The sequence below is a fragment of the Schistocerca americana genome, chromosome 3 (genome assembly GCF_021461395.2).
Source record: "Schistocerca americana isolate TAMUIC-IGC-003095 chromosome 3, iqSchAmer2.1, whole genome shotgun sequence".
NCBI classification, from domain to species: Eukaryota; Metazoa; Arthropoda; class Insecta; order Orthoptera; family Acrididae; genus Schistocerca; species Schistocerca americana.
The window spans coordinates 648,431,779-648,444,026 of NC_060121.1; the positions used below are offsets into that span (position 1 = coordinate 648,431,779).

Sequence of the window (12,248 nt, forward strand, 5' to 3'; positions counted from 1 at the left end):
GGGGTCTATCAAACTTCAAATTGGCCTTCGGTTGCCACCTACGTTACAGCGCATGCTCGCCGAGCTAGTTTTTTGATATCTTTTCTTATGCTACCGACTTTCATTAGCATTAGTAAGTTAACCTTTCTTGTGAGGGTAAGGGAAGGAAAAGGATTTTGAACACGTCATGCAAAAACTAATGACGTTCACATTTCGATCTACAACCAAGGTCATCTCGTAGTAAAGAGACAAGAAAAGCATAACCATTTAATCGTAGATTGCGCTGTTGAAGTTCACAAAATTCTGAGGTAAAATTTACACAAACGTCAGTTTTACAGTTTGTGTGTCCACGTCTAAGTCGGTGGCGTAAGAGGGAGAGAGGATATTACAAACATTTCGCGGCCATCATGCGCTATAGCTTTGTTCGCCTTTTTAGGACTATTTTATGTTGTTTCCCGGTTTGTTAGACCACAAGTGTCCTATATCCCCTTCCCCTACAACCTGCAGAGTTTACTTTGCAGGATCTTAATAATCTTAATCGGTACGCACGCGACAGCATACATACCTAATATGTCACACAAAGCCGCGTATAAAAACGGGATTTTGCGGTGCTCATGCCTCGGGTTCTGTTGGTGATAAAAAGGTAGGGTCAAGTGTCCTGTATAGCCCTTGGGGTAGGAATCGTTTTTATACCCAACATAAGGACCGTCTTAGTATCACTGTTCTACATTTCATGCTCATAGTATGTATATTACACACTTCCTCCTAGTTAGACAAATGGAGCAGATCGGTTGGTTCAAAAATGGTTCAAATGGCTCTGAGCACTATGGGACTTAACATCTGTGGTCATCAGTCCCCTAGAACTTAGAACTACTTAAACCTAACTAACCTAAGGACATCACACACATCCATGCCCGAAGCAGGATTCGAACCTGCGACCGTAGCAGTCCCGCGGTTCCGGACTGCGCGCCTAGAACCGCTAGACCACCGCGGCCGGCTCGGTTGGTTCTTACTACACTTAATGTGATGTACTGTGGGCTTGGTGGGTTCCTCGGAAAATCTCACAAAAAGGCTTTTTACTCTGTTTTCGCCGTCACCAGCGGACCAAAACACAGCCGAGGATTCCAAGACGGTTACCCGCAGCAAATGGCTGAAATGTTTACGACATATTCCTAAAATCCCAATCTGGAATAACATTGAAAGTTTTCTTGATATCTTTATCGTTGTCAAGATACAGAGGTTCAAAATCACCCTACTTCCACGCGTAAAATCTGATATGAGGCGCAATCTAAGTAGTAAATAACTGCAGCAAGTTGCTCAAATTTTAACGGCATATTCTCTAGGCATTTATCTAGAAAAGCCATCCCCAGTTTTCAAAATCATTATCCGTTATCGAGAAATACCCCAAAAACTTGTTTTTGGATACCAAAACCCAGACGCGGATTCCGAGACGGCTATGCGCAGCAAATGAATGTAATTTTTGCTGTTTATTCCTAAGATCCCCCATCTTGAACGGCCTTGACAATTTTCTTCATATCTTTATCCTTTTCCGAGATGCAGAAGTTCGAAGTTCCTCTACTTGTAGACTTAGACTACGCATGTAAAATCCGAAGGGAGGCGAGAACGTGGATTATGAAGTGACGAAGAACGGAGAAATATCCTGTTAAATGGCTCCATTAACATCTGGGAACTCCATGTTGTAGTACTGAAGCACATGCAAATTTTTGTTGTACATAACTTCCGGTCTGAGGTTTAAAATTAGTTTTGCATTATTTCAATTTCATATAAGTAAACGGGGGTAGCCACGCTGTCGGGGGGGCCTTGTCACGGTCCGCGCGGCTCCCCCGTCGGACGGTCGAAAGAAATGGTTCAAATGGCTCTGAGCACTATGGGACTCAACTGCTGTGGTCATAAGTCCCCTAGAACTTAGAACTACTTAAACCTAACTAACCTAAGGACATCACACACATCCATGCCCGAGGCAGGATTCGAACCTGCGACCGCAGCGGTCGTGCGGTTCCAGACTGTAGCGCCTTTAACCGCTCGGCCACTCCGGCCGGCTACGGACGTTCGAGTCCTCCCTCGGGCATGGGCGTGTGTGTGTGTGTGTGTGTGTGTGTGTGTGTGTGTGTTGTCCGTAACGTAAGTTAGTTTAAGTTGGATTAAGTAGTGCGTAAGCTTAGGAACCTATGACCTCAGCAGTTTGGTCCCACAAGACATTACCACAAATTTCCAAAAGTAAGTAAACGGTCTAATCTTACTGGCCAATACATTTCTTCCCAAATAGTTACATGCCCTGCTGCAGCAGGGAAATGCGGAAAAATGCTCCTATTGTAGCACGAAAAATGCGAATATATTCCTGTTTATTTAGACTGAGTGCCAGGGCACCAGCTGCTTCATTCTACGGTCCTGAGCACGTTCAAAAATTTTTGCATGCGAACATATTCGCCCTTTTTTATGTCGAGAGAGAAGAAGACAGTGGCAGTGGCAAAGAGACAGTAATAAATAGTGGAAGACAGTAAAAGAAATGGTTCAAATGGCTCTGAGCACTATGGGACTTAACATCTGAGGTCATCAGTCCCCTAGAACTTAGAACTACTTAAACCTAACGACATCACACACATCCATGCCCGAGGCAGGATTCGAACCTGCGACCGTAGCAGTCGCGCGGTTCCGGACTGAGGCGCCTAGAACCGCTCGGCCACCGCGGCTGGCGGAAGACATTAGACAGTGATTGTTTTGTAGAAAGAAAGAAGGAGACAATGGTAGTGCGAGACAGAAAGTGGGACATCGAAAGGAACACGATTGAGAGAACTGTGGTAGGAAAAGAGTGAAGGAGACAGTGCCTGAGAGGAAGACAGGATATATGACAATGTCCACGAGGGAGAGAGAGTAGTGATAATAGACAGTAGTCGTAGGAGGGAAGGAATGAGATATTAGTAGTAAGATGGAGCAATAGGGAGACAGTGACATTGAAAGGACAGTAGGAGTGCGACAGAAGGAAGAAGATTGTTGCTGTGATACAGGAGACAATGACAAAGACACAAAGAGATAATGAGTTGGGCTGAATGAGTGAGCGGGAAAGGGCAACTGGGAGGGGATGGGTATGAGTGACTTGTAGCGATGGATTAGTGGATGTGAGTGAGTTACAATTAGTAGAGCTGTGGAAGTTTGAGGTGAGTTGCACGTTAAATAAAAGCGCAAATATGTTCCCATGCCAAAACGTTTGGGAAAGCTTTTAAACGTACTAAGGAAGGTACAATGAGGAAGGTGGTTCCCCACTTTCAGACAGAGTCTCTTGAACAAATAGGAACATATTCACATTTTTTGTATTTTGAGCAATTTGTAATCAGCTTCACACATTTCTAGACGGAAATATACCACAAACACAAAAAACATACAAGAACAACTCAAATCAACTGTCTTACACACTCCAGTTACCGTCCGCAGGTGAGTGGTAACCGACAACTGAGGCAGCAGAGCGATATGACAACTGGACACAAGCGAAAAGATGTGACAGAACGCTTCGCCTGATTGGAGATAGTTGTCCTGTAAACAACTAGTTGTCATGACTGGCGACATAGTCGTAACGAGATTCACAAAGACCTAGGGAACGATTTTTTATATTTATTGCAGTTACGGACCACAATATTTTTCACCGGATGATTATATTCTGTCATCACTGACCATCTTCAACAACTGAGGGAAAACAATTTTTGTGTCAGATCGGGCAAATATAGGTAAACACAGCGAAGTCGGAAGACACTAAGCCAATAAAGCTTCGTCGTTTTATATATATAAAAAAATAGCACTTCCAATGTATTCGAACATGGATACTGATTCTAAATGCTGGTCCGAAACAGTGTGAAAAGCTTGTAAGGGTGTTGCAGCGTAGGATGTGTTGAGAAATAGATGTTAAGACAAAAACTCGATACATTCTGCCGTTTCCGAGTTAATTAGCACTGAAGTTAGTCAATCAGGCCTTTCCGTGCGCAAATTCAAGCGGGCCACCAGAGACGGTGACGCAAAAGATGTTCTTCTTCGTTTGGTTTCCTAAAACCGAAAAAGAGAGGGATACAAAAATTGGACATGGGACAGTAGTAAGGAATGAACCCGAGCCAAAGGCTGAGCAGTCTCGTGCGCTATCATCTACACTGTGAGAACAACTGACACTAACTGTATCTAGCAGGCCGCTCGAATTTACGTGCGCTGACTTCAATGCTAATTAACTCGGAAACGGCGCCATGTTCCCCTTTTTTCTTAACAATTATTTCCAGCATATCCTACCCTGTAACACGCTTGCAAGCTTTTCAGACTGTTTCTGACCACCCTGTATACAACTTTTAGCAAACGCAAAGTGCTGCTAAGACGTTGTATAAAGTCGACATGGCTGTGCTACACGGCAGCCCGGAAGAGGCGCTAGCGTCGGCGGTGGGCGGCTTACCTGCGGCGTCCAGGTGCAGGTGGCCAGCGCCGAGGCGCGGCTCTGGCTCTTGGAGCGCGCGCGCCATATCTTCTTGGCGACGAGGCGGCTGCCGTGGTGCACCACGGACGACGACGACTTGGACTTCTGCATGGCGACGGGCCCCGCGGCGCCGCCGCTGCCCCCGACGCCGACGCCGCCGGCGACAGCGGACGCTACGGGAGCAGAAGAGGAAGACTGCTGTAGGCCGTGCAGCAGGTGCTGCAGAAAGCTGTGGCCGGAGGCGAGCAGCCCCTGCGGCCGGCCGGGGCTGGGCGGCGACAGCAGCCCGCTGCCGCTGCAGCTGCCCGCGTCGAAGCTGCTGCGAGAGCTGGGCGCGCGGCTGCCGTCCGACGGCGCGCCAGAGCCCGCCGCCGCGTCCGCCGCCGCCGCCGCCGCCGCCGCCTCGCTCGCGGACACGTCCTCTACGTGCAGTTCGCGCATCGCCTCCACCCACGACTGCTCCGTCTGCGCCCCTTTGCCCAGCCCGTCGTCGTCGCCGGGTCTGCCTATCTCGCCCTTAGGCCGAATGTTGCGCAGGTTGCGGTCGTAATTCACTCGCTTGAACCGGTCTTGCTTGTCCGCATCGACACTTTTCTTGCGAGCCATGCGGAGGTACCTCTTGATCGTGTCGCTGACGGACGGCGAGACGTCGTCGTGGTCGACGCTGCTCCTGCGTCTCGGCTGCGGCACGTATGTCTCCGCCGTCTCGGCCTCCTTACCTGACGACTCCGGTTCCTTCTCCTCCTTTGCGGCAGCCTCTCTCTTGCGAATGTGTTCCTCGATGGCCGCTATCGTGGATGCCGGAATGGGAGGAGTCTGCGTGCTCGCGCTTGCGTAGCGCTCCTCCTCGTCTTCTTGCACTTCTATGAGTGGCGGCGGCGAAAACGGCGAGGCGTCCCTCGACCTCTGTTTCTGCTGTCGCCCGGACCTTTTCCACCCGCTGAAGTCCTGCTTGTCGTACGCGTCCCCTCCTGCGGCACTGTACCCGTCCTCTCGCCGCCTGAGGCGATACTGCCCTTCTGCACTTCCCGACCCGGCTTCCTTCCAGAACCCGGGGGAGTCTGGGCTGCTGCTTCCGCCACCTTTGCGTCTCCCGAACTCTCTGCTCTTCTGGAGGTCGAAGTACAGTTTAGCTAGCAACTTCCGGTCAGTCAATAGATCGGATATAACTTTCTGACGACTCGTAGATTTGCTGTAGTGGCGCCGCAAAGTGTCTAGCAGCATCTGGTGCTGAGACGTAGGGGGAGCGTAGTGTGATTCTGACCTGGGGGAGAATTTTGAAGAAAAATCTGATCCCTGTGTCCCACCGTACGTTTCCGGAGTTCTTCCACCGACGACGTCCGGCGTGCTCCTGCTTCGCAGGGTGGGAAAGAAACTTCTGCTCGAGGCTCCGTCTCTACTCCGGTCTGGACTCTTCTGCTTCAGCCTCGCCCTAAAATCTTGGCTACTGCCTCCTTGCTGGTTCTGGTCCTCAACTTTCCTGAGGTTCACTCGAAACTGGTTGTCTGCAGTTTCGCCTTTGCTCTGGTCGGTTTTCTTCAGCTGGTAGTACAGCTGGTCAGTGCTCCTTGCAGGTGGCAGCTGCCCACTGCCCAGGGCGAGTTTCCTGTCACCCGTTTCCAACTGCGTGTGCTCCTTGACTGTCTGTAACGGAACGAATCCCCGCGAGTCGGGCTCCGTGTCGTCATCCGGAGAAGCCTGCACAGCACGCAGGTGTTCGAGAAGTTTATCGAAATCTATTTCTTCACTGTGTCTGTCGGCAGGGTCCGGACACGTTTCTCCCTGTTGTTGGTCGAGAACCTCTTTGAGGAGCTCCAAGAATTCCTTGCGCTCAGCTTCTTCCGACGTGGGGGACAACTGCTGCCTCTGTGGGCGGAAGGCGAAGCCGGTGGCGCCCGGCAGAGGGAGGGAATCGGGTCTGCGAGGAGGGACACTAGGAGCGGTATCTCCGTCGGCGGTGTCCGGTCCCAGCAGAAACTCTCTCCGCAGCCTCTGCAGATCGAACCTGCCCCCCGGTTCGGGCTTGAGTAGGAGTGCCCCAGTTCCCGACGGCGCTATTCCCTCTTCGGCCTCGTCTGCCGAGCTGGCCATCCTCTCCCGACAACTGCCGCCTTTCTTGCGCCTGTGGTGTTGCTTCCTCCTGAACCCTAGAGCTCCAGGGTAGGACGCCTTCCTCCAGAGAAGGAAGCGCGGCTCTCGGCGACACACCTCCTGGAAGTGGGCCTCGACTTTGGGCAGGTCTTCGGGCCTGTTGCGCACGCCCTCCGGGATGAGGCGGCGGCCTGCATCCGCCATGTAGCGCCACGTCTTGCGCGTCATGAGCCATCGCTCGCGCTTGTGGTGCCGCTTAGCGGGTCCAGCCACGGCTGCCACCACACTGGGACCTTCGTCTCGCTCTCTGTGTTTGCCCATTACACGGCTCGAGGACGGACCTTCAGCGGGCGACGCGACATTCTCCTCGTCAGCAGCTGCTGCCGACATCCGGCGTGCCTTCTTGAGGCGCTGTTTCTGCTTCCTTTCAGACATGGTGGGGTCAGGGTGAGGGTCGAGGGAGGGTACTGGATGAAGGAGAAGACCAGGAATGGGTGATGCGAAGTACACTTTGCTCTTCGCATTGAGGTCTAAATATTATAAATTGCAACACTCCGTTCACCCTGCACCGATTTAGGAAATTCGATTACGTGACGGAACAATGCGATGTCCTTCTCACACTACAGTTTATTTTTTAGCAATGCACTAGAAACTGAACACTTACGTTTTTTACGTATATAGGCAGGTTCTTCCTTGTAAAAATGTCCCAGCGTGCAGGCTAAACTGGTCACACGTTTCGGCAAGGCTGCTCGGATATATTCACACTATTTTCTGTCTGTAGTAGCGTAATTTAGCATTCGGATTTTGGACGTCACTCAGCTGCAGCTCTTCTGTCTCTGTCGACCACAGGGAATGACTTGGTTGTAATACACCAGCACATTAGTGCGGGAATGCAGAAGCAGTGGCAGGCGCTGAAGAATGCACGACAGCAGGCAGTTATGTTTCTGTCAAGAAGAACTTAAATAGTATCGTCTGTTTTTCGGTCTTCCTTGATCGGGGGAAAGGTGCATACTAACACAGTGACTAGGATGAACAACTTGCACTGCGGGAGACAACGTCAGAATACTGTTGTGATAGTAAGAAAAAGCTGACCAGAACTGATAGTTGTAGCGAAGCTGTGCAGAGGAAGTAGCAGCAGTCCAGAGCAGGTGGAGCAGATCTATTAGAGCAATGTAAAAGAATCACAACTGCAGTTCTTCCGTCTTCGGCGAGCAGCAACGCTGGTTTGATTACTATAGAGAATACTGTGGCAAGGATCTATTGCTTATGCTATTTCTGGAGAATGCATCAGCTAGGTAGATATGTTCCTCTTCTAAGAAAATAACTGCAGGTACAGTTCTTCAGACTACGCTCACTAGAAATAAGTGGTTTATCTTAAACAACTGTGTAGGAGAAGCGGGAGGTATTGTCAGAAAATAAATCACAGCCAATTGATATAGTCTTCTTAGAGCAATTTTGTTCGTGATTCTGGATTGTCTGTTTGTTATAAAATGAATTTAATTTTTTTATCCAAACAAATGTTGTCTCTGGCTAGCATAGCAGACAACCTTTCTTCTGGACTGGGACGATGTGTTTATTATCGCACTGCGGCACTATTCTGGGAAGGAGAAGTATCGGCGATGTTGCTGGAGAAAGTGCAACGGTAATTTAAGTTTCTTCTCCAACAATGTAATAGTTCTCTGGAATATGCCGACCACAGCTGATGGCCAGATTATCGCACACCAACACTGTAACAAGTCTAGTAGTAGTGACAGCGTCTCAGAATACACAGTATTAGGTAGGCACCAGATTCTCGAGGCAATGTAATTTGATTTTTCACTCGTAAACACTCTTACGTCTGAGAACAATTCAGGGATTAGGTTATTGCTTTCAGACGTTCCGTTAGTCCTAAAACGGGCGTCAGTTGTGACGCGGGGAACTGGGTAGGGCGACTATTTCTCCGGTTTGAGACCGCGTCACTGCGTCGAAGGTAGTGGCAGCGGCGAGCGAGGAACGCTTGCTGGCGGCGGCGGACGGCGTCGCGACGCGTCAGTGTCCGCGGCGGACTGGCGGCGGCGGCGGCGAGAGGCGACCTGGGCTTCGGTGCCGGCGTCGGCGTCGGCGGAGCACGGGGTGGCGGCGGCGGCGCATCGCACGCAGCACGCACTCACACACGCGCACGCATCCACGCGGACACAACTGAGCGCCCTGTGGCAGCCGCCTCGGCAGGCGCGGCGCGGCGCGGCGCGGCTATCGCTGCTGTTTGCACACTATTTTCTAAGGCGGCAAAAATATCCCGTGTTATTTGGCAACGGCCCCACACTTAGCGGCGGACCGAGAGCGGCCGAGAGGTGGCGAAGGTGTGTGTGTGTGTGTGTGTGTGTGTGTGTGAGCTGTAGCCGTAGTGGGTGGGGGTGGCGTCTCGGCGTCAGGGGGAGGGAGGGGGAGGATGACAAAGGGTAGTGGGAGGGGGAACAACAGACGGCGGCGACTCAGAGTGGGGCCAGCGCGCTCCCACGGCCGCTGTCGGCCAGCGCGCGCTTGTAATTGCAACTGCAGGCGGCTGCCCTTCCGTATGGCTGTATTCGATCCATATTTGTCGAAACTCAACATTCTTGCTGAAGAAACAATACAGCGTACCTGACGTTTCCTGATTTCGATCATTTGACATTCTCGGTTCAGCGCACTTGACTATTTTTCTGTATGCTTGAGCCACAGTTTTCCAATGTTTTTTAACGGGGTAGACCAGGCGACGCTCGATTTTGGAATCGATATTTGTGATTTTTTCAATAAAATAACAAACTAGGAAACTGTCTTTAGACCTTTATTGTACACCCTTAAGATTGTATGATGTGTTTTTATTAAGAAAAAAGACTTGCACACTGAGGACACTACACGATATCGACGTAAGACCTCGGAATGCGAGGGCGGTTGGTGGGAGCTCTGAACGCCGTAATTTTACCTAGAACAAAATTTCAAAAACTTCTTTGAGACTGATAAGATTGTCCAACATAGCACATAGAGTATTTAAAAAAAAAAAAAAGGTTTTTAACAAAATTTTTTCGCCAAAAACTCATTATAAAAAAGTGTGCCAAAAATCGTAACTAAAATATATCGCAAAAATCATATCGTGTAATTGCATGTATATGTCATGAATCATAGCTCCCGCCAACTTGAAAAACGTTTTAATTTGTGTTTTTTTATACTGAAATTAAAGATTTAATCGGCAATGTCAGCGCTGTACAGTTGGTCTTTTTTGTGCCGATGTCGAGAGACTCTCATTTTGACGTAATTACATCGATTAACTGGCTTCTTCTTGCTAATCTAGTCGTATTTTTGTACGAGTGGATTACTTTTCGAATCTTTTCTCTGTGTATAATTACGTTCGTTTGTTGTCTTCAACCACTCAAATATTACTTCGTATAAAGGACAAGCGAAATGATGAGTCGAGTAGACACTGTTTACCATAAACGAATCATATTACGAAGAGAAATATTGTCGATAATAGTATTTTAGTCGATACTAATGCCGTAGATGATGTCATCTGAAACTAACATGACTCCTGTCCCGTCGGTAATTGTTATAGTATTACATCGGTCGCTAATCAAGGGTTCGGGTGCGCCAGATCCCCTTAGAGTCAGTCGCGGTTTTAACATATTTCAATATTTACGGCACACTTTATATGAATGAACCTTAATAATAGACTCTCTAACAACATTTTAAGCCTATAAACAAATTAGGCTCAAAAACAAATTTCTACTCTGGTGTAAGTTATTAAATGACAACATTTTTGACTGGGCTGTTATAAAAAAGTGTTTATTGACGGTCACGAATTAGGTCTGATATAAGAACTGACATAACGTCCTTCGAGAAAATCCGCAATCACTGGTTATAAAACAGCTTTTTTTTACTGTCGGTCTTTATTGATTTCATTTTTTGAAAGGTACGATTTCGGTTCGACATCAACCATCCTCAACTCTGAAGGTAAAAGTAAAGTAACTAACAACAAATACTCTAAGTTCTTACCATATGAACTATCGAACATCAGATGTATGAGATTGTAACTAATTGTATTGGTGTTTGTTGGTTAGATATTTCACTTTATCGACAACTCTGAGGCTGGTTCATGTGGAACAGTAAGCAGTCATTTTAAACAAATTAAGTAATCAAGACGGACAACAAAAAATCTCCTCGACCCAATTACTTCACTACGAAGTGCATCAATGCATAATCGTCGTATCCTGACAACCATGTTTGTGTATTCCATATATATTCCGTATTCCATTTGTATAAAACACTGAAAACTTCGTCATTTACATGAATTCCACCTCTTCATGTAAGAATTCGTGTCACCTACGCATTAATTTTCACTATGAGCTCACCAGATGTGACATATAACAAAGTTCTTTTACGTTAAGGACGAAGACCCCTATCTATTTATACGTAAAGAATATGTAAAAAAAAAGATGATACAAAGCAGTGTCGCCTAAAGCTCCTTTTATATGAGCACATGAGTTTTTTTTTTTTGTTTTTTTTTTTTTTTTGTCACAATCGACTACTCGTGACAACTGAGTCTGCCGAAGCTCTTCTGCCGTTTTGTTCCTGCACTAACTCTCGCCTACCACGAGTAGTCGTCTTTGCTTGCACATCAGTGCCAAAATTATGTGCGTTGTAGGAGCTGTCTGTTGTCGGCCGCGGTGGTCTAGCGGTTCTAGGCGCTCAGTCCGGAACCGAGCGACTGCTACGGTCGCATGTTCGAATCCTGCCTCGGGCATGGATGTGTGTGATGTCTTTAAGTTAGTCAGGTTTAAGTAGTTCTAAGTTCTAGGTGACTGATGACCACAGATGTTAAGTCCCATAGTGCTCAGAGCCATTTGAACCCAGCTGTCTGTTGTGCAATTCGACACTTGAACGGTGAAAACCAGGTAATGAGGTACCATCTTATTCGCGAAACAATCGACATGTAGTAACGGAATGTTGGTACAAGCTACTGTAGTAGAGTTTATTAGTAACCAAAGTAAAATTCATAGTATATTTTTTGACTAAGGTGGTATGGTAAATTCCCCACGTTCATGAGAACTGAAAGAATAGGAAATGTGTCGTTCAAACACTTGAAGGCATCTATATTCATCTGCTCGAGAAACACTTACAAGCACGTCAGATAATATTTAGATAGTAGTAAATGACGCCTTCTTGTTTTATCCTTTGTACTTCGTTTCTTTCTAAGTACGACGTAACCAGCCGCGCGGGATTACCCGAGCGGTCTGGGCGCTGCAGTCATGGACTGTGCGGCTGGTCCCGGCGGAGGTTCGAGTCCTCCCTCGGGCACGGGTGTGTGTGTTTGTCCTTAGGATACTTTAGGTTAAGTAGTGTGTAAGCTTAGGGACTGATGACCTTAGCAGTTAAGTCCCATAAGATTTCACACACATTTTTTGAACCACGTAACCTCGAAAATTATTTTTCACGTTAAATAGATCTGAATTTTTCACTACTGAAGCAACGTCAATTAAAAAACGTTTATCTATTTGCTTTCTTATCTATGCAAAATGTATGCTTTTTCTTTGTCCAAGTATTGTAAAATCTATGATGTTATCGTAAGACACCATTCGTGCCCTGGCCTTCGAAAGCCCGCCAGCGCGAACGTCAGTTCCTGCGCCAGCTAGGCAGTATGCGCAAACCGGGCACTGCGCCTCCCCTCTTCGGGTAGGCTGCATGACACCATCGCCCTCTCCGG

General features: G+C 48.0%; 1 protein-coding gene across 1 annotated transcript in view; it reads right to left on the reverse strand.

Moving 5' to 3' along the window:
- The window catches only part of LOC124606271 (rho GTPase-activating protein 6), a 1,145,472-nt gene that overhangs the window by 503,923 nt on the left and 629,301 nt on the right, over positions 1 to 12,248 (reverse strand). Inside the window, exon 3 of the mRNA XM_047138251.1 lies at positions 4,424 to 4,617. Within this exon, the coding sequence (XP_046994207.1) occupies positions 4,424 to 4,617 (194 nt within the window). The remainder of the gene's footprint in view (positions 1 to 4,423; positions 4,618 to 12,248) is intronic.